The following is a 22,759-nucleotide window of genomic DNA, read 5'->3' on the forward strand; positions in this document are numbered from 1 at the left end:
TTATGATATTGTGTTCATTCATTTTCCTTCTTTTTTTCAGGGGGACAAAGCCCTCCAACCATGCTGCCGGGTACTTTCAGGCCACCCAGAACCCTCAAAAGGCTATCAAGAACATCTTTTATGTCACTGTAAACACAATCTTTGAACAAGGAGGTCCATGCAAACACTTAGAGATGTGTTTATGTTGGATATCTGGCTGATATATATATACATATATATATCCCTTTGTAGGAGAAAGAAAACACTGTTGGCTGTTGGGAGTTGTAATTGGTTTTGTTCAAAAGTGCCAAATTCTATATTTATGGCTTATTGCTGTTGAAACGCTAGCTTGTTGTTGTTGTTGCCATAGCTACGGTGAACATTCAAGTAACGTTAGTGACGGAGTACCATTATTAGCTATATATGGATAAAATACATAAAATTAATTAAAGTTAGCCATTTGCAACCCTTGGCCATACTCTGACGCCCCTCCTCGCCGTAAACACTGGGAGCTCCAAACAAGTCTGTCAACACATGCAGGAACATACTTCAGTCCTTCATAATAAAATGACGTGCTTTAACAGCTCCAAAATACACCGTAAAGTGTTTCTTCATTTCCATTTTTAATGTAAACCACCACCTGAGCCGCTCAGGCTGAGCCTCGCCCAAACTTTCTTACTGCTTTTTCTCATCAAAATCACTTTATTAATTAGACGTATAAAAGTTGATGTACAAATACAATATCACTTGTAGATTTTTAGAAGTGTGTAAATTAATTCTAAAAGCACCAAGAAAAGACCGGAAACTTCTCCAGACGGGATGTTTCCGGATGGGGACCATAGCAGCGCCCGACTGGTGATACAATGATGTAACGTGGATTAACAGCTGTCAGACTTTGACAAAACAACTTATCATAACACATCGGTTATGGTTCTAACGTTTCTGGCTGTTGCTAGTTCTAATAGGTTTTGTTCAGAAATGCTGGATTTTATGGCTTATTGTTGTTTGGAAGATTAAAGCTAAGCTAATATAAGCTAAGGCAATGGTACAGCTTCTGTGGCCTTATATCTAATTTTAATTATAGCTCTTAGTATATCAATCAAGTATTATGGGTAGTCGTTCTTTATTTTATCCATATAATAATGATAATAATGGTACTATGTCACTAACGTTACCTGAATGTTCACTGGAGCTATGGCAACAACAACTGGCTAGGGCTTCAACAACACTAAGCCATAAAGACAGAATTCAGCACTTTTGAACCAAACCAGTCCCAACTCCCAACAGTCAAACCCCTCAGGACCTGACCCAGGTGTTGTCACAAGTTCAAATATCAAAGAAGAAGCAGAAATCCCTCTCTGACACAGCACCGTCCTCACAGCTGCTTTACTGGGGAAATGGAAACTTACGGTCAGAGAATATGAAAAAAAACCTGTCATTTTTTTCATTTTTCTCTTCTAGTGATTTTAGTTTTTGTTATCATAACTAGACAACGAAAGTCAAATAAAATGCAAATTCAATTTTGAATTGAGTATTTTAAACTAAAAAAATCTAATAACAACTCATTTTTTGTTTTTTAATATCCGTTTGTGAATAGAAAATCGAATGACCAAAAGACACCGGACCTTAGAGCAGCTCATTGTCTGGAGAATTCACAGCGAGCGAGTGGGAGTGCTGATGACGTTTCTATCATGCGGCTGGTGTTGAACAGGCTTTGTGCCCAGGATGTAATCTGCGTCATATGCTGCTTCATATGCAAGCCCGCACCACAGCCACTTCCTGGTTGATCCAAACAGGAAGTGCCAAAAAACTGCATTTCTCTGAGTGTCCACTAGGGGTAGGTTTCATAATAGAGCAGTTTCTCACTGACCCCCATGTTAAACAGGCTGTTTTCACAGCATCATTAAACCTGTTTAAGGCCTGGGACAAAAAAACATGTAGTCTGTATGTTAAGGTCATATTTCCATGACAACACTGAGGGGGGGTGGTTTTTTTTGGACCAGGCTAGTTTTTATTTAATTGGAGGATAAAGTTTATGAATAATTAGGGACGTGGTCTCTTGAGTGACAGCTAGTCTCTGGCCCTCACTTCTCCTTGGATGTAAACGTCAGCCAGATGGACGTATCTCCCTCCCCCCAACGTCACATACATGCCCTGAGCTGAGTCAAAGTCTGACAAGATGGAGACTCCAGTAGGCGAGGACGATTGGATCAAGTTAGAGAACGGACCTGGATGGAGATGCTACTTCCATTTTTGATACAGTCTATCGTCATATGCTGCGTCCTGCATGCTCTATCCAGGCGCCCCTGTCGCCAAAACCAAATGGAGTATTTCCAGTAAGTTAAAACACGTCTGACACAGAGAATGTCCACACGTGTACTGCATGTTTGACAGAGAAACTCTGGATAATGTCTGCAGCTGTTTCCCCTGAAATCGTTGATATGTGTAAATGGCTTTAGTCACCATGGACTTGTCCACACTGTGTTAGTTGTGATACAGTTGCTATGACTGAATTTCCTCATTTTGACTTCTTCTCAAGTCATGAAATGTTTTCGGGAGTGCTAAGACAAATGAGGAGTAAGTGAGAGAGTACAGTATGTATTAGTGTGTATTCGTGTACGTGAGTTAAGATGCCTTACCACCAGAACATGCTCCAGCAGTCCCAGATATCCAATGGCACATTCGTTGCCGTAGCGCAGAGCTCTCATCTGGACCTCCTTGCTGACCTCTGGGTGGTAGGCTGCTTGCTGAGAGAGCAAACAGAGGGAAATCAACATCTGAACCAAAACCCTGAAAGTAGTAGGCCATTTTGATTTTGTAGGTTAAAATGCAACACATGAGGAGGAGGTAGCGTTAGTGAACAGCATTTTGTATTTGGACCAGTACAAAGATACAAGTACGTAGAGGGGAATAAACCTTAACAACCTGACTGAAAGTTGCTGACATTATTCCGAGGTAACTTTGTACCAAAGATAGGAGAGAACTAAAAAAATCTATAGTAGTTAAGTTGGTAAGTTGATTCATTCCAGAAACTGCTCTATTTTTTATTTTTAGAGGAACACCGTATATAATAATGATTAAATAGTTGGATAATGACCATTCAAAACCATAGTGTAGTTTATAAATCAAATCAACACACTGTGTACCTTGCAGGAGTGCAGCATGTCAGCGATGGCCCTTCTGCTGAGGTTGGCCGTGGCAATGATGTCTTCCTGACGACAAGAATTCCCAGCAGCCACTGCCTTTGCTGTTGCCATGGTGATGCCTTTAGTCGTGCGAATGAACTCTTCTGGTGTGGTCGTCTTTGGTGGTGGGTCAGAACTGCTGAAAACCTGTGTGGTAAAACCAGGGGACAGTGAGGGTTCTGATGTTTAGTCAATATCGGCTACTTCTTTTTGTGGCGTCTCTTGCACATTTGGCGCTGGTCGGCCCCCTTCAGTGGCATTTTGGCAGATTCAGCATGTTGAATCGGTCACTCTAAAGAGTGGAGTTACTCACAGCCAGCTCCTGTTTGATGTGTTCAATCGTGGCTTCCAAAGCTCTGGTCCCCTTCGTGGCTTCATCCTCCACTGCCTTTACCGTCTTCAGGAGGGATGTTACATTGGTCACCATCACCTACAGCAGCCGAGTCAGATCATATGGTCACAGATCAGACTGATGATGACATAGATGGTCAAAACAAAAATATTTTATACTGCAAAATGTGCAGACTAAAACCAGTCCTGTAATTTTTCACCTATTGCTTGGATCTAGTCCCTGATATCTGCCCTACTCCTCAACGCAATATGAACATCAAAATATCCTATGTAGTTGTCATAGGCAGAAAGTTCAGACACCTTTTTATGAGAAAGTAAGGTAATATATGTATGTTGTATACTGAATACATATACATATACGGTATGGTGAGTTTTCACATTTTTACGGACATTTGCAGAAAAACAATAAAGGTGGAGCAATAAAGCAAAATGTGTAGAGTGAGGAATAAAATGCATTTTTTAAATTAATACGTAACAAATGTTAGGGTTAAACTCAGTTTTGGAGAACCATAAAACTTGTTGGGTGGTTTTCTCTGACAATCCGACCACGGCAGCCTGATGGAAGCTGTTTTCATTCATAAAACACCTGTCGAGTGTAGCTGTAGAGGAGAGGACAGCACTTCTGTGTGATACGTGTGATTGTATCTTACCTTAGCAGAGTTCTTCAGCTGCAGCATGCTGGGGTCGTCATGAGGTTTGCCTGCAGCTGCCTTGGTGGAGCTGATGAGGTTCCCCAGAGCTTTGGCCACATCTTTCACTGCATTGATCAGGACCACCTACAGAGTGCAGAACCAGTACTTTACAGTTTTATGTGATGCCTTCACACATGAAGTGATTCTACCTAGACACATACAGTAGCAGCTGTGTTCCAGTTTGGGGAGTAGATGTGTTTAAAAAGGTGTGTCTGATTTGTCTTGACTTGACTTTAAAATAGCATCCACAGTCCATTTGAACTTCTCTCTTCTATTTCTCAAAGTTTGTTTTTCTACTATTCATTCACCATGCAAATCTGTATCTGTGAACAGAATTTGAGAGAAACAGGACTTTAGTGTACACAGAAAAAGTCTTAGATCTTTGATTTCGTGAGCAAAAACAAAAGTGCTGAGTTTATATTTTTGTTCAGTGTACTTGGACTCTCATTTAAAGCTGTTTCTGAACCAGCCATCTGCTTATTGGCCGATCTTTTGTGCCTGGTGACGTCACTATATACCTTCAGGTTTGGGTATTGTGTAGTGTGGCTTACACACATGTAAGGCTTTATCCTCCCATTTCGCTATCTATCAGGCTTAGTGCTGCACAAGACAATTGGGATTGGTTTAAATAAATACATGAAAGTACTCCAGTGCTAAAGTACAAGAGTTATAAACTGCATTGAAACATGAAGTTACGAGTGCTTCGGGATTCTACTCTGATGAGTATCCACTACCGTTCAAGTCATGAACAGGACGGACCTTATAGTATGTTGAGCTGTAGCTGAGATTAGAAGTTGGTCTAAATCTACATTTTGCCTTTCAACCAGTTGAATCAGTTTACCAAAGGGTGATTGTGAAGACCCACACAGCTCACAAACATGCAGCATGTCCGTACCTGGGTCTCTGGGTCTTCAGAACCCAAGCTGGCAGCTCCCAGTTTGACCACATCAGCGAGTCTGGTGATGGTGCACACTGAAGACTGGGCAGCCTGAGCCAGTTTCTCCTGACTGGCTCCTGCACCAGACACCAGCAGCTTGGTGTCCTCCACCAGAGCCTTGGCTGTCTTCAGGATGTATTCCCTGCACACAGGAAAGTTACAGAGTCACCAGAGGTATACAGTCAGTGAATTACCTACACTCATCAATTCAATTTGATTTGATTTGTAGTGTCAAAGCACAACAAAAGTCACCTCAAAACACTGTCCATACAGACTGCACTCTACTGTATGCTTTATTAATTATTTACAGAGAAACAACAATTCCCCCATGAGCAGCAGCCAATAGAAGTAGTCTTGCACATAGTGGCAACCAAAACCTTCCTTTTAACAGGCAATCAGATGGCGGTCCCGTACCCCAGTTTGAAAAAGTGGATACAAGTACCGACACGGAAACTAAGCAGTGCATGGGGCTGTAATGAAACCAATTTTAGACACCTAAACTAGAATCAGATCACATCCAAACTGTCCAGACCTTGACCTTTGACCTTTGGAAATGGGGTGAGAGTGAGAGAGGGGACACACACAGCAAAAGGCCGCAGGTCGGAGTAGAACCCGTGGCTGCTGCCTGGAGGACCTTCAGCCTCTTTACATGGGGCGACTGCTCTAACCAGAAGACAGAATTCAGCACTTTTGAACCAAACCAGTCCCAACTCCCAACAGTCAAACCCCTCAGGACCTGACCCAGGTGTTGTCACAAGTTCAAATATCAAAGAAGAAGCAGAAATCCCTCTGTGACACAGCAGCGTCCTCACAGCTGCTTTACTGGGGAAATGGAAACTTACGGTCAGAGAATATGAAAAAAAAAAACATCATTTTTTTCGTTTTCCTCTTGTAGTGATTTTAGTTTCTTGCACATAGTGGCAACCAAAACCTTCCTTTTAACAGGCAATCAGATGGCGGTCCTGTACCCCAGTTTGAAAAAGTGGATACAAGTACCGACACGGAAACTAAGCAGTGTATGGGGCTGTAATGAAACCAATTTTAGACACCTAAACTAGAATCAGATCACATCCAAACTGTCCAGACCTTGACCTTTGACCCCACAAATGTACTCAGTTCATCTTTGAGTCCAGGTGGAAATTCAAGCCAGATCTAAAGACATTCCCACGTTCACGAGAGTGGGACTGACATAAATTCTCAGTCACGTTGACCTTGTGCAGAGGCATAAAGAAGACCTACCTACAAACATCAATGTCAGTTTAAATGTGAACTATATTTCAAATATTTTCACCACTTTACCTTGTCATCAGACAGTGCTGTTTACGTTTACGCTGGGGGAACTGATGCTCTCATCAAAGCCACCAGACTCCATTGACAAAATCAATACATCTACCTCACAGAACGCAGCAGTTGTTGGTCTACCGCTGCCTTGACCGGTTAGTTTGTTTGCGTTATTGTGGAACTAAAAAAAATAAAAAATTAGCAAAATCCAATATTTAGCAGGTGTCCTTGGGAAAGACACTGAACCCCAGATTGCTCCCCATGCTGTACAGATCAGATTAGATGATGGACAGGTAGCCTCTGCCATCAGTGTATGAATGTGTGTGTGAATGGGTGAATGTGACACGTAGTATAAAAGCACCTTGAGTGGCCAGAAGACTTTCATAAGACACACTTTGATTACGGGTCAAATAGCAATGTAATGTAAAGCTGCAGAGGAGGAGAGTAGCAGAAAGAATGTCACTTTGGTAAATGGACTTGTACTTATGGATCTCCTTCCTAGTCTTCTGACTACTCAAGGAGCACTATTACACTATTAGTCACATTCACCCATTCACACACACATTCACACTGATGGCAGTGGACACCTACATACCTTCTGATCTAATCTGATCTGATTATTCACACCACATTCACACACACCCATGTACAGCACAGAGAGCAATTTGGGTTTCATGTATCACACTTCTGGGATCAAACCGATCTCTCTAATGGAGGACGTCCTGCTCTACCTCTGAGCCACAGCTGCCCCAATTAAATGATTTATGTGCCTGAAAAGTTGTCTAGGAGGTAATGCATACATTGTATTGAATTAAGTATTGTATTGATGTATAATGCTCTATACAACAATATTAAGTAGAGCCCTGAGAGGTCAACAGATGACACTTTAACAATATTGTGTTTCTAACTGCAGTTTTTGTCACATTTGTCTTTTCTCCTTCGTTTTGTAACCCTGCTGTGATATAGTGCTCTTGTTCAATGGTATGTTGTGCTTTTTGTTAGAGTCATAAAAAAGAAGAAATGAAAATAATGAAAATTGAGTTGGACTTTCTTCGTGTTGATATTGTCTTTTCAAGTGAAACAATATTAACTAGGTGTTGGTGTTATTATCATCCTGTGTGTGTGTGTGTGTGTGTGTGTGTGTGTGTGTGTGTGTGTGTGTGTGTGTGTGTGTGTGTGTGTGTGTGTGTGTGTGTGTGTGTGTGTGTGTGTGTGTGTGTGTAGGGAACTACCACAGAGTATTTTGCTCAGTGTATCTCTCTTTCTGTCTGTCTGTCTGCAGATTTTGTCACTGTTGCAACCATCCTAGATACAGTTACAAAATGTTACAGGTGAGTAGTTGAAATCAAAATGAGGGTTGAGTTTGAAAAGGGGTGTGATCTGTTCAAGGGGGCCAGGGATAGAGGGTAGGAAGTTGTGAAGGGGCCGCCCCACTTTACCCCCTGGCCCGCAGCGTTGTAATCCAATCACAAAACAGTTTATTGTTAATGCCAAAAAATTGCAACAAATGTAAACATAATGAAGTAGTTCATATCTCCCAAATGATTGACACTTATTCTTTGTCTTTATCTATGCAACACTTGCAGTGACAGGGATGAATAAGAGTTTTTTTCTCCTGTAATGATATCGTTAACAGTGGGTCTCTGTAGTGATTAGTACCTGTGGTCAGCGAAGGTCTCTGCATTCTCTCTGTTCAGAGTACCAGCGGAGGCAAACATGATGGTGGTGTCGAGGTCTGCAATGATTCCAGACACCGCGCTGGCTGCTGTGATGCAGGCCTGGGTGCCACGGTTACCTGCCTGCAGAGACGCCAACACATGGGAGACCTGCAAGAAGAAAACCAATCTGTTATGAGTGGAGGCTGGACTTACTGTGCATATTTCAGAAAATGATTATATTTTTTACTAGTACGGTAAAAAATGACTGGAAATAAAGGAGTGATGTGATTGGTTGTGGTCTGACCTTCTCAGAGACTTTGCGGGCACTTTCAATCAGCTCTTTCTTGGTGAACGAGTCGTTGGGGCTGCACTGCAGAGCTCCAGCTTTGGTCACCAGACCTGTGCAGCTGAAACCCAGCTCCCCCACCTGCTTCTTAATGTGAGAGCCAATCTGGAACAGAACAAAGACATCAATCTGAATAACAGCACAGAAATATGAAGTGGGAAATGCAGAGCCGGCATGGCCTGTGAAGTGTCTCCCAACAGACGACATGCTGAGCTCCAGTGGATTTGTTTACCTCATCATTCTCTGCAGTCACGGCTGCATATTTGGCCTCGTTTGCAAGATTTCCAAACTCATTGGTAAGGTGGTTGGCCAGTCCTCCAAGGTCATCAGGGTTTGTGTTAGATTTGGTCACCTGAAGAGAGATGGAAGCCACAAGAGTTGAGTAATAGCAAGTGCATACTGTATCAGGTTTTGTCAGGTAGATTATTAAAAACATAAATAAATAAATACTGCAGGGGTATAATTTACTCTAGCACATCAAGTTAATTTACCCTTCCATCAGTAAATCTACAGAGGAAAAAAAAAACTTTACTTCAACAATGTTGGTTCTCATGTCACACATTTTTATAAATGAAAGTATTCAACTTGCCACCTTTAGTACCTATAGTGACATGCGGGGCCTGGCACTGTCCAGGGTTCCCACTCACTGTCTTGACACATTTATACAAGGTTTTTTCGTTCTCTCTCTCTTTTTTTTTAAAGATTATTCTGTGGCAGTTTTCAAGCCTTTATTATGAGGGACAGACAGGAAATGGGGTGAGAGTGAGAGAGGGGACACACACAGCAAAGGGCCGCAGGTCGGAGTAGAACCCGTGGCTGCTGCCTGGAGGACCTTCAGCCTCTTTACATGGGGCGACTGCTCTAACCACTGAGCCAAAAATTGTGTTTTATCCTTCTCTTTGAATGATGCTGCTCCATAAACAATAAACTCTGAACAGTTAAATTGACTGACATGGAAGACCAGCTTTCCAGCACCACACACACTTCCAGAATATCTGGTCAATTTCCAGGTGTTTCCATGACTGGAAAACTAGTCTCTAAACTTCCAGCCTTCCAGATCATTTGAGAACTCTGTAGGACTTTCACATAGGTGGGCCTGATAATATGAAGGATTCACAAAAGCCATTGTTACAATTAATACATAAATGATGCTACACTGATGCGGTTTTCATCTGGGATAGGGTTATCATAGTGTTGTATACAGTGTTGATTTTTATGCCATTAGTTCATTTTATTTGAGTTCTAAATGGGTTTGTTCCTAATGTAAGGCATGTTGTAACCATTTTGACAGGTGCAGCAGAAATGAAGTTTGTTACATGCTCGTTGTGCAGAACTTTTTGTCATTTTCAATTGGATTAACTCCTACACCTGTATCTTTTTAGATACAATCCAATGGATCGGTGTAAAAAGGCATCACAATGGCTGATTTGGAGGACGTGGGGAATGGAAGGATTCAGAGGGACCGAATCTTCAGACACCAAGCAGATTTACTGGCAAACAAGAACGAGGGGCTTTTGAGCCGGTTCTGACTTACACGTGGTGTTCTCTTGGATCTCTTTGCTGTTTTGGGCCCAGTGTTACAGAGGAGCACTCACAGAAATCACACCCACTTCAAGCCTTAACAACACTGTCACGTTTCAGAAGAGACTGGCTGACAGGTCAGGGATCTCTCAGCCAACCCTCAGCCGTGTTAGGAGGTAAATATGTCTGTTGCATCGCTAAAAACATTTTACATACATGGTGGGTAAACAGGCCAATAGAAAAGAGCAATTTGCAGCCATGTCCTGCTTGCCAAATGGTGCTATACTTTTACTAAAGTAGAAGTACCACACTATAGAAATACTCTGCTACAAGTAAAGGTCTTGCATGCAAAATGTTACTTATTAACAGTACAAAAGTATTAGCATTAAAAAGTAGTTAAAGTACAAAAAGTAAAAGTACTCATATAAAGAATGGGCCATTTCAGATTATTATATCATCAGATTGTAATTTTTGATCACTTTAATGTTGCAGCTGATAAAAGTGGGCTAATTTATTCTATTTACTTTATCTACTGCTGTGTACAGTAGCTTCATCTATAAAAATATATGTTATTTAATTTGTTGATAATATTTTGTATTAATAATCTGAATCTGAAAAGTAACTGAAGTTACCAAATAAATGTAGTGGAGTTAAAATGTAAAGTAGCATAAAATTGAATTACTCAAGTAAAGTACAAGTACCTCAACGCTGTACTAAAGTACAGTACTTGAGTAAATGTACTTCCACCACTGGCTCTTGACTGCACTCATGTTGCTATAAGAGCATTTTTCATGTCGGCCACAGTCCGACGTTCTGATGCTGCATTAACTGTGTCCGCATCATGTTTCCACTCTCCAGCCGTTTTGTCTTTAGTAATGTCCACACTGTGCCCTCCATACAACATTCATTTGGAGCGTTTCATTGACTATTTATAGGCATCTATGAGCGGGACATGAAGCCACAAAAGCTGCGCCACATTTAGAGTTGATTGTGATTTATAAAAGACAACCTGTGCAGGACCTGAGTGGCAACTGCTTTATAAATCTGAATATTTTTGCGAGACTATGATTTGTCCGTAAGCCATCTTTGATGTGAATCCTATGCACAGTTTTAACAAAGAAGCCCCAGTTAATAAGTAAGGCCTATTGACTGATGATCAAAATGCCTTACCATCTCCTGCACAGTGACAGCTATGGCCTTGGCTGTCTTAACCATGGTAGTCTGGTAGTCCACAAAGGTGCCTTCAGGTTCAAGAGAAGGTGTGTCTTCCATTTTATTGATGGCATCGTTGATGGAGTCCACCATGCCACCCACAGCCCCTGCTGCACTGGCAGCCTCAGCCAGAGTGGCTCCCAGGTCATCGACTGCTTCTTTCATCATCTGCACCGACTCCTCCAGGGCCTCCTGCATGTGTGCTGCCTGGAGAAAGGAAAACACATTTGAATGGGCAATGCTAAATTATTCAACCACACTCAAAACTAGGGCTGCACGTTATGAGGAAAATTGTGATATAGGATATAAACGGATAAAAAGTGCATTCATTTCTGCCGTCCTGCTGCTTTCAGCATACTGCTCAAATACAACTAATTGCTTTTTGTATTTAAAAAAACTGAGAGGAAATTATTTCCAACAGTTTTTGAACAAATTGAACATCAAAATGAACACAAAAGGCCCCATTACAAAATAATGTATAATATACTTGGGTGAGAAAAATGACATCAGATATTTTCCCCAAATTGTAAATTAACATTATTATTATTGTTATAATTATTATTCTCCACCAGCTGCTTCAGATGACCCTGTATGACGAGCTTCAGTACCTTGGGGTTTCCTCCAGCTTCCTTGGCTGTGTAAAGCATTTGTAGGGCAGACTCAGTCAGGGTCTTGGTCTGGTCTAAGACAGCCATCTGCTGTTGGCTGCTCAGGATCTTAGATGCTGTGCCAATGGCTGCCATGATCAGGGGCTCAAAGTAGCTGGCCATCTGAGATACCTGTTCAAATGTGTGAGGAAGAAAATGTGTGAGGAAGAAAATGTGTGAGGAAGAAATTGCAAAACAAAACATAATGACAAGTTTAGAGTTACACAAGTTTAACCAATGTCAATGTAGCCCTAGTCAATAACCCTGAGGTATATTAAAGTATTTTTGATTCTGATTCTGATTTAGATTGACCACCAGTTAGTCAACATTCATATAAGGACCCACTCACACTTGGCCCGGATGATCCGTGCCGTGCTTTAGCGTGATTGTCCCCCTTCCCTCTTCCCCCGCGGCCCAGGCCAGCATGTACTCACATTACTTGAAATGATCCAAGCCTTGACTCAACTGCGTATTGTTTATACGTCAACACCCCTCTGAGTGGAAGTCAGAGATTGTGTTGTCGTGTTTTTATATTTGCATTTGACCAAATCTGCAGTTAACACTCGTCTTCGGCTGCATCTTTTTAAATGTCCATCGAGGGAACAGTCGTATATAAACAGACATCAGGACCGTCATCAATGCTCATGCTCGTACAATCATGTTTTGTTAATGGCCACCTCTCTCAACCGGACCGCAGCCAGGACAGTTGTACTTACACTGGGCAAACGAACTAGACTTTAGGCCCAGTTCAGACCAAAGATTTGGAACACAACAAAACTGTTTTAGAACGTTGCAGGTGAGAGTTGCAGCAGTGTGAACTGACCCGTCTCATCTGGACTCAAACCGGCTGATGTTGTCGTCTGTGATTCAGCTTCAAAACTCCAGCAGCTGGTTTTAGAACTTAACACACATCACCTGTTTCAACAGCTAATCAAGTCTGAGCAAAGTCCACTGGTCAAGTCACTGACAAACTGTTGAAAAGGCCGTTTTGGACGGAGGCTCAACGAGCGAGTGTGTGTGTGCTTGGACACAGTACAAATGGACAGTGTGAGTGTGCTTGTGTCAGCTGTGTAGAGGTGTTGTCCGCTGTTTTACCTTGTGTCCCAGCTGGGAAGCCTCAGAGCCAGCAGCCAAAGCTACAGGATCAATCAGGTTGCTGATCTCATTGACTGAGGCAGCCATCTGCCCATGGAGAGTCTGCAACACACACATACACACGATTCATTAATATACCTTCACTCAAGTAAGATTATCCCTTCATTATTTATGGTTGCCATTACAGTTATCAAGGTTATCACACACACACACACACACACACACACACACACACACACACACACACACACACACACACACACACACACACACACACACACACACACACACACACACACACACACACACACACACACACACACACACACACACACACACACACACACACACACACACACACACACACACACACACACACACACACACACACACACACACACACACACACACACACACACCTTTCTGGAGGGAGAAAACATTCCTGAGCACTTGTATTGATACTGCCCTTATGTGAATTGAACTCAAGTGAATATTAAACTTATTGTTTCTGATAGCTCTAGAAGTTGAGTACAGTCGATCTGCTTCACCATTTGTATATGTGTACCAATTGGTGTGTTTACAATGCACAGGGCAGCTGTTGCTCAGGGGGCAAAGTGGGACTTCCACCACACTGACTGTATGAATGAGAATGACATTAGATCCTGATGAGCAGGTGGCACCTTGCATGGCAGCCTCTGCCATTAGAGTGTGAATGTGTGTGTGAGTCACCCATGGGTGAATGCGGCAAGTAGTGTAAAAGCACTTTGAGAGGTCAGAAGACTAGAAAGGAGCTATTTCAGTACAAGTCAATTTACTGTTACCATATTATTGTAGCCTCTTGAGCCTTAATCATCGTTACAAATTCTGGTATTGTTAGGTATTAGAAGGCATTTATGCTACACAAAGGTAGACACAATATAATGCAACAGGGCTCAGGAAGGACTTAGCCAGACTTTTCTATCAGCTGAGATGGACAGTGTAGAGCCGCAGCCTGTTGCACTTTAAACTGCATAAATTAGCCTAGTGGGTAGCAGACCTTAGCTCTGCTTATAGCTTAATCATCACAGTGTGTGTGAGTGTGTGAGTGATCATAAATTACTGCAAAACACAGTAAAGACTCTCACACTGAGCTGAAATGGAAACACTGTGCTGCAACGCGTGTTTTTATGTTTGATTAAAAGCGTTCATTTAGATGGAAAAAGAATAAAAGAATAAATTAAAAGAATCCAAAATCAATATCCAAATATCCAAATAGTCAAATAGTAGAATATTATGGTCCAGCCCTCTCTCACATACACACAGACACACACACACACACACACACACACACACACACACACATTCATAGGCAGTAGATGACTATCTGCTCCAACTGTCAACATAATATGTTGAATATAGACTTTTTTTATTTATTTACAAAGGCAAAGGGAGAAAGAAGTATAAGAGGTTTCCGACTTTCAACCAGTTTATATGACAGAGCTGTCTAACTGGTTCTTGAAGCTCTGTGTGTGTGTGTGTGTGTGTGCGTGCGTGCGTGCGTGCGTGCGTGCGTGCGTGCGTGCGTGCGTGCGTGCGTGCGTGTGTGTGTGTGTGTGCGTGTGTACCTCCATGGAGATGTCCTCTCGAGGTGTGAGCTGCTGGCTGATGGCAGCTAGAGAGGCCTGATCAACCTCACGGATGCAGCCGTTCAGCACCTCAATGGCATCATCACATTCTCTTTGGCCAGGAGCCTTTTCTCTGCACAGCACACACGACATGGAGGGTGTAAACAGAGGAAATCACTTTGTGACTCCGGCAACCCACTTAACAATGGCTAAGCAGAGAAACAAATCTTACTGTTAGAATGAATAGAAAATGTTGGTCTGTGCTCTCCACTTTTCAGTCATCATTTTTCCAGGTCATGTTTAACAAACTACAGACCTGCTGATCTGTTCAGATATCACAGAAGTCTGGATTCAGATCCAAATGAAGTAAGAAAAAACACAGAACACAGGACGTGCTGGTCTACAGAATAAGTTGTCTGAATGTGGCCATTCAAAACGTTTGTTAATCAATTATTTCTTCATCACAGTGGAGGCTCGTTCGGTCAGTCACACTTTTCCATGACATTGGCCTACAGTATTATCATGTAAAAAACTGATTATTCCAAGTTATATTATTAATAAAATATATATTTTGTGTTGGATGTCTGAAAAAAACTGGTTCAATTCTTGTTGATTCCAGACCAACAAAGAAGAATAAGAAGGTTGAGTGATTATTTGTTAGGCATATAAAAATAAATAATGTTAATAACCTGCCTCACTTTACTTATAAGATGGTATCAGAGCTGAGCTGTCACCATAGAAACAGCTGCTGCAAAACAAAACAAGCTGTTTTCTCCAAAAATGCTCTTTTTATTCTGATATCTGTGGTGGTGTCAGGTCAAATGTTCCCGACTGTGAGAAATGTATCTTTGGGTGTGTGATCCAATAAGGACAGAGACTTTTTACTTGTATTCACTGTAGCCAGCAGCACTGTCAACCAGAAGCTAAGAGAGACAAAACAGGAAGTGGAACTAAAGAGTAGCAATCAGGGCTTTAAGCAAATGTTTTTGATCACCAGCCAACATGGCTAGTAGATTTTTAAAGTTACCAGACGATCAGATTTTCCACTAGCCACATTTTTCCCCCGGGAAAATAAACCAAATTATGAGTGCCGCTAAACAAGCATCCATGTTTCTTTAAATAGTTTTTATTTGTGTTGATGGCAGATATACATTAAAATGATCATGTTCAGGGTTCGTACACCTTTTCCGAGGTCAAATTCAAGCACTTTTCAAGCACTTTCAAGGTCCGTTTTCAAGCTTTCCAGCACCCTACCGCTGTGGTGAATTCCATATTTCTACAAAAACATACATATTGAAAACTATCATTTTTACTTTTTTTACATCACGTTAAAGAAAGATGGTGTTTTGCTAAACTAATATGAAACTAAACTAAAGTTGTGTCTCGTAACAGCAGAAGGATAAGAAATTTTAAATATTTTAATTTATATTCACGAGCTGTTTGTAGTGAAAGAAATGTGGATACAAATTCAAGTATTTTCAAGCACTTTATCCAAAATTCAAGCACTTTTCAAACCTTGAAAACACAACATTAAAATTTAAGCATTTTCAATGATTTCAAAGCACCTGTACGAACCCTGCATGATATAACCACCAATACCGAAAACTAATGCTAACTGTCGTCAAATGCTATCTGTGTTCATCTCATGCTGCTCATTAAAACAGCAAGCAGGAAAACTGTACAGATTAGTAAATTCACCTTAATGTTCATATGGGGGCAGTTAAATCAGTCCGTGGGGGGCATGAGAACCAGAGGGTCGTCTGTTCAAGTCCCTGTGTAATCCTTACAGTACATTATATTTGTTCCTTGGTCAAATATGAGCCACTAACGAGCCGATGAAAAGTCCTCTTTTTCTTCTTTTCCCCTCCTCTTTAATCTTCATTGTCCCATCTTCAGCCTTCCTCTTTTACTCTCCTGTTTTTTTAACCCCACAAAAATATCTCCACATTAGTTTTTTCCTAACTATCTTTGACTTTATTCCTTAATGTTTCAGCTGTTTTGTTCAGTTTCACGCTCTTCTTTGTTTCAGCGTAGCTCGCTCGTAATCGATACCACGCACTCTATGCATGTAGCCAATGGTTGTATGACACGTCACAACATAGTGTTCATTGGAAATGTAGGATTAGATTTACAAGTGTTGCCAGATAAAGATAACTTTTCCAAGACAAACGCACAAAACTGCCCAAATGTTTTGGTGGAAAACAGCCAAATCTGGCAAAACTGATGTCACATCGTTTCTGCAGCCCAAACAGACGCAGTGTTATTTTCTACATTCATCATCAGCCAAATTGGCTATTGATTTTACATTGTTACCCAGCAAAGTTCATTTTTACCTGCATTTGGCGAGTTGTCAGGTGATAATTCAAAGCCCTGGTTGCTAATACTAATAAAGCTGCAATGTGGTGCTGAGCCAGGCTCTGCTACATGTGGAAGTGCCAATGAGTGTGACACTGAGACGGAGAGGCTTTTATCAGAGTAGAAGATGAGCTCTAAATCTGTAAATGAAGGTGAGAGGCAGGCCAGCAGAAGAGTTTACCTCATGTTGGTGATGAGTTTCTTGATGGAGTCAGACACGGTCCTGGAGTGTCCAGCCAGCACTGACCACTTGGGGGGGTCTTTGGGGTTGACAGCCAGAGAGCGGGCCGTCTGGATCAGGCCGGTCGAGCTTTCCAGCATTGTCCTTGCTGCCACCACAATGGGCTCCATGGCTGCATGACCCTGAGCAAAATGAGGATGATAAGAAATACTCTCCCACCCCCATCTCTTTACCTCATACCATAAATGAGAAAATACTGTCAACAGCCATTAAAAAAACATTTTTCACCATGTTTTCAGGAATAAATGTTGTATAAATCAGGCTATGAATGATATAAGCCCAAACCTTCAGAATACTGATAGGAAGAAAACTGAACATCTGGTCTATGTAAGTAAGCGGAGGCTGTTAGCGAGGCTCAGAGTGAGAAAACAGCCTTTAAAGAAACATATTGTAAACTTCCATACTGGTACAAGACACCACAGGTGAATAAGGTACACATTTTAACTTTAACTTTAACAGATATCACCACCAGTTGATTACTTATAATAAGGTGATTCTTTTTTGTATTACAAGTTTTCTGACACTTTAGGTATATTATCTAATGCTAACTTCTGGTGAATTCAATAGAAGTGTAAAGATGCAAACAAAGAAACTCCTAAATGTCTATGCTACAACTGTTATATGGATATTAAGGAAGCAAAATAGCCCAAACTCTCAAAATTGACCAGTGCATAAAAAATGATGTTTTTGCGTTGGGTTTGTCACCTTAATAATTGAATATTAGAGCAGACAGTGAAGTATTATCGTGAGCTCTCATTCTGGGTTAGTTTCTGATTGAACTGACTTGTGTAGGTGAGCACGTACCTCAGGGCTGATCTGAGCAGGGATGCTGGCGAACTCTGGGTTGGAAGCGAAGGCAGTCAGGTTGTCCACAGCTTCTATCAGGGGACCAGTGGCAGTCTTACATTTCTCTCTGTTCTCCTGGTTAAAGGCTCCATCCAAAGCCTGCACAGGGGTTCAAACCATGATGACACTGATTGTATTGCTATGTCTCTTGGACTAGAGTGGCTTTGATCCCTGACCAGAACACTCACCAACAAACTACACTTCTAGAACAACAGTTTACCAACTACTGACCCATTCACCTACTAAGCTCCCAGGACAATCATGAACTGATTGGCTCCTGTGTCAGACCCGTTCACCCACCACTTTGTGCAAGGGTTAGGGAGAGCAGGGTGATTTGATCCTGTGGGGAAATAGAGCCGCCCTTGGTTTCTTGGCAACCATAGATAAAAAAAATGTTGCCATTCAAAATGAATGAGGCTCAATTGTCTATTATATGTGGATTATTAAAATAATATTTTTACTGTAATTCTTCTTTGCATTCTTACATGGTATCACCAAAATGATGACATTTTCAATTTTAGACCTAAGACCATGTAAGCAGGATCAGAGAGGAAGAAACATGTTAGGCCAAAGGTGCGTTTCCATTAGGGTCGGATACCCGGAATGAGGCGTGTCTATCTCGCCAAAACACCCATAATTTGCATGAGCGTCCGTCTTTTTACCATGATGGAGAGCAGGGATGTTTTTCTCCCCTGAGAGAAGCCTGGTTGCTGATTGGATGTAGCTCTCAGCGGGATGTGACGTGTGGTAGAACAGACGCCACAACAACACGGTGAAGTGACACACTTTTACAGCGGTAAGAATCTTTAAGGTGGAGTGTTTTCTTTCATTTTACTTGTACATAAGTTGACATTGTGAATCATACAGGCCACCTTAAATAAAACTATCTAATCTATCTATTCTGTATTTCTCACTTTGAGGAAGGCGCCTTAAGTGTGCATTTATAAAAAAAGGGGAATTGTTTTCCCAGGAAATGCCTATTAAAATTCAAGGTCTACCTTGTAAAAGAGATCTGTGATCTCAGTGGGACAGACCAGGTTAAATAAAGGCTCAATAAAAGAGCCCAGAACTTTCAGGGCTCCTTGAGCTCCAGTTCAAGGGGCCTGATAGATGATTGGTTACTGCATCAGTATTTCTTCAAAACCTAAAGGGCTTTCAACACAGCTGACCATGGCTGACTGGTAAAGCACAAACCTTGTAGCTTCTATCACTTGTGTAGTGTGCAGCTTCTTTCTACAGTGAGAAAGCACTGGTTACCAGTAGTATCAATGTTAAAACTAGGGACAGTTGTTTGTTAGGACATTCAAACATGATATGTATATGTCATGCAGCAGTGAAAACACAATGACCACACAGAACAAAGGTCTTGAACAAAGCTGTTGTTTTTTGATCGGTATCAGTCAAACTCGCTTCATTATCACAGTTGTTCAGATGCAATGGAATCACAAACAGGAACGCACAAGACATGCAACGACACAAACTGCACCAACTAGTTTGTATGAAGCATACCCAAGACTTTACGGGCTGAGAAATGCACTCCAGGCATTTTCTTTCAACACAGAGTATTTACTTTTGATTTATGATCTTTTATGATACTTTTGATTGATGATCAATGTGAATTGATCTGTAGAACAAACCTTTATGGACTTGACCAGGTTGGCAGTGGTGTTGGCCACCTCTTTGGCTGACTGGACAAACTGCCTCTTGGCAACAGGATTGGGAGTTTTGGAGGAGGCCAGGCGGCAGGCGTTACACAGTGCAGAGGTGTGTTTGGCCACGATTGTGGCTGCAGAGAGCACCTGGGCAGAGAAACAGAGCACTGGGGTGAATCAAAGAAGTATTCAACCACATATAGTCTCGCTGACCAAGATGAAGAAGACTGATGATAAAACTGGACATTAGCGTGACTTTGCATCTCAGCATGTACCTGAGACTGGGTGCAGGCTGGGTCCACCAGGTTCTGGCAGGCCATCTGAATAGACTGATTAGCCCGGGCAAACTGAGCGGGGTCCACCAGGCCCTTCTGACCTGCTGAACTGTTGGGGTCTGAAACTCCCACCAGATAGGCAGCCTAGGGACATCAGCAAACATTTTACATTGTGGTAAGAATTACATGTGCAAGTATTACACAAACAAACCACACACTTTTTGTCTCTGAGCAGACAGCAACAATAAAGTAACCTTCAGTCATGATGTTTACCTGTGCAGCTGCTTCAGTCAGACCGCACAGAGCTTTGGAGCCACCGCTGACTGAATCCCCAAACTCTGGCAGGTTGGAGTTCTTGGCATTGTGGGAAATGCCAGCCATGGACTCACCAAGCACCTGTCAACAGGAAACACATGGTTACTTTTTGGAGAATGTGTCATTCCTAGGAGGGACCGATGTTTACAAAAGAAAAGAAGAGGATTACTTTTGTTTTTTATATCATTCAGGAATTTTTAACGTTTTCAGAAAAGTATGCCTTTACTGGTTTGGAGTAATTTTGTGAAATTATTCTTATATTTTCTTTATAAACTTCAGCATTAAAGGGTTAGGGGCTAAAAGTCCTTCCTTTTATACAGTTTACTTTCTTTAATAGATTATGTAGACCTATACTGTATAGCATAGTCTGTCAATGTGAGATAAACCAGTTCAGCATCCTGATTGCTGATTGCAAAGAAATGAGAGGAGGGTGACAGAAAAATGAGATGAAAACACATGAAGGGAAGGCAGAGAACCAAACAAAGTAGAAGAGCAGCAGTGATGTGTGTTTTACCTTAGAGTTCTCCATGACACTGTCGATGCAGTCAAAGTACGACAGCTCACTGACAGCTTCTGTCGGGTTCTCCAACATCCCCCTCACCGACTGAACACAAGCACAAGACGGTCACAACACACAGACATTTACATCGTCATCTTTTATTTTGGAGATTCCGTCAAGTACCACAGTTTGAGAACCAGTGTTCTAGCTCATTCCGTAGCTTCTAAAGTTGAGTTGTTTTATTCAATACACATATACCGTATACTGTACATATAAACCAGTCCCAATCATTTGCCTGCTCAGAAATATGGGCCTGACTTAGCTTCTGTGTCAAGACTTCTCCAAACTGTCAACTACCATCTACTGTAGGTAACACACTGACTACGCATAAGTAAATCCAAACTAACCATTTAAACAAGTCATTTTAGAAACAGCATGTTCCAGACTAAAGAGCAAAGTTGATGGAACAGTAATGGAGTGAAGCAATAATAGATGGATGGTTGTTACCTCCAGCTCTCTGAGAGCATTGTCACATTCCTTCTGGCCAGGAGCCTGCTGTGTGCACATGGTGATGAGCTGGTTGATACTGTCTGTAACTGCCCTGTGAACACAAAGGCAGAGGGATGGAAAAGACTGGCAGACAAAAGGAAAGACTAGCAAACAAAGAGACAGAGAAGTGCTTCTTACCGAGCAGCGGCTGCTAGCTGGTTCTTGAGGTTGGGGGAGCTGGGGTCAGTGGACAGGGCTTTGGCTGACAGCAGCAGCTTGCTAGATGACATGGAGATTGTCTTGAGATTGGACACCACCTGCGTCTGGTCCTCTTTAGACTGGAGGAGAGGAGAAGAAAAGGATGTAGAAGATTTCAAAACTTTACAGTTATGATATCTCATACATTAAATGATTCAGTTGCTGAGGGGATCAAGTGTCTATGGAAGTACTCTCTCTTCATACTGACCTGGGATGTTCCCGCCATGTCAACACCAGCATCCAGGAAGTTGCTAAAGTCCTGACCAAACTTGCTCGTGGCCCTGGCCAGGTCCTGGGTGGTCCCTCTGGACGCCTGGACCACCTCGTTGGCTGACTGGTTCAGACCGGCCGCCACCTCGTTGAGCTGAGCCTGAACCTCCTGGAAGCTCCTTCCACTGGATGGGAACTAGAAAGGGAGGAGGAGAAAGGTGAGAGCCGCAACACGGCAGACACACTCCAGTGGAGCAGCGGAAAAACAGAAATGAAATCAAAACGCAAGGGTTTGCTATACAGCAGCACCATTATCTGGGAAATTATTCTCACAATTATGAATGCATTGTTTAAGAGCGATTTCAAGATATATATCAAATTGTTAAGAAATTGTTTGCTCTGTTAATGATTTGAACATTTTCACTTCCCTTTAAAATTACTGTAACTATTACAATTACTTCTGTGTGGAGTCTGCATGTTCTCCCCGTGTCTGCGTGGGTTCTCTCCGGGTTCTTCCTCCCACAGTCCAAAGACATGAATGTGTTAGGTTCATTGATGACTCTAAAATTGCCCATAGGTATGAGTGTGAATGGTTGTCTGTCTCTGTTCGTCTCTATGTGCCCTGTGATAGACTGGCATCCTGTCCAGGGTGGACCCCGCATCACGCCTGATGTCAGCTGGGATCGGCTCCAGTCCCCCGCGACCCCGACAGGGACAAGGGCTTGAAGATGATGGATGGATGGATTATAATTACCTTTTGTTATTAATAATTACTTGTTCATGTCTAAAGGTATGGCGTATAATTTGAGGGATATTTGAGTGTGTAGGATTTCAAAGTCATAATTATATTTGCAAGATAGCGTGCATGTTTGGCTGCTTTACATTTTCTAAAGCTACCTTGATTGTTTTTTGATTTTTCAAGATGAAAACACAGCACTGACATATCATCACCTATTAGAGTAGTTTTTTAAATTATATATTTATCATTATCATTTTATGACTAGATTTCCAGTATTCTCTTTCTTTTAATTCTGTCTTTTTATGTCTCCAACTCCTGAAGGAGATAAATCTCTTCAGCTGCTAAATGCACCACTTTATTCCCCAACTGTGT

At 41.8% G+C, this 22,759-nt stretch overlaps 1 protein-coding gene across 1 annotated transcript in view; it reads right to left on the minus strand.

Moving 5' to 3' along the window:
- The window catches only part of tln1 (talin 1), an 89,558-nt gene that overhangs the window by 18,223 nt on the left and 48,576 nt on the right, over positions 1–22,759 (minus strand). The window contains exons 30-50 of the mRNA XM_083929728.1: positions 21,647–21,844; positions 21,379–21,518; positions 21,199–21,292; positions 20,707–20,796; positions 20,151–20,273; positions 19,878–20,021; positions 19,588–19,749; positions 17,909–18,049; positions 17,045–17,226; positions 14,509–14,641; positions 12,905–13,006; positions 11,771–11,941; positions 11,121–11,369; positions 8,662–8,781; positions 8,388–8,534; positions 8,085–8,251; positions 5,103–5,286; positions 4,166–4,291; positions 3,478–3,594; positions 3,126–3,311; positions 2,619–2,726 (exon numbers count right to left, since the gene is read on the minus strand). Of these exons, the coding sequence (XP_083785854.1) occupies positions 2,619–2,726; positions 3,126–3,311; positions 3,478–3,594; positions 4,166–4,291; positions 5,103–5,286; positions 8,085–8,251; positions 8,388–8,534; positions 8,662–8,781; positions 11,121–11,369; positions 11,771–11,941; positions 12,905–13,006; positions 14,509–14,641; positions 17,045–17,226; positions 17,909–18,049; positions 19,588–19,749; positions 19,878–20,021; positions 20,151–20,273; positions 20,707–20,796; positions 21,199–21,292; positions 21,379–21,518; positions 21,647–21,844 (3,084 nt within the window). The remainder of the gene's footprint in view (positions 1–2,618; positions 2,727–3,125; positions 3,312–3,477; positions 3,595–4,165; positions 4,292–5,102; positions 5,287–8,084; positions 8,252–8,387; positions 8,535–8,661; positions 8,782–11,120; positions 11,370–11,770; positions 11,942–12,904; positions 13,007–14,508; positions 14,642–17,044; positions 17,227–17,908; positions 18,050–19,587; positions 19,750–19,877; positions 20,022–20,150; positions 20,274–20,706; positions 20,797–21,198; positions 21,293–21,378; positions 21,519–21,646; positions 21,845–22,759) is intronic.

The sequence above is a fragment of the Echiichthys vipera genome (genome assembly GCF_963691815.1).
Source record: "Echiichthys vipera genome assembly, chromosome: 16".
Taxonomy (NCBI): domain Eukaryota; kingdom Metazoa; phylum Chordata; class Actinopteri; order Perciformes; family Trachinidae; genus Echiichthys; species Echiichthys vipera.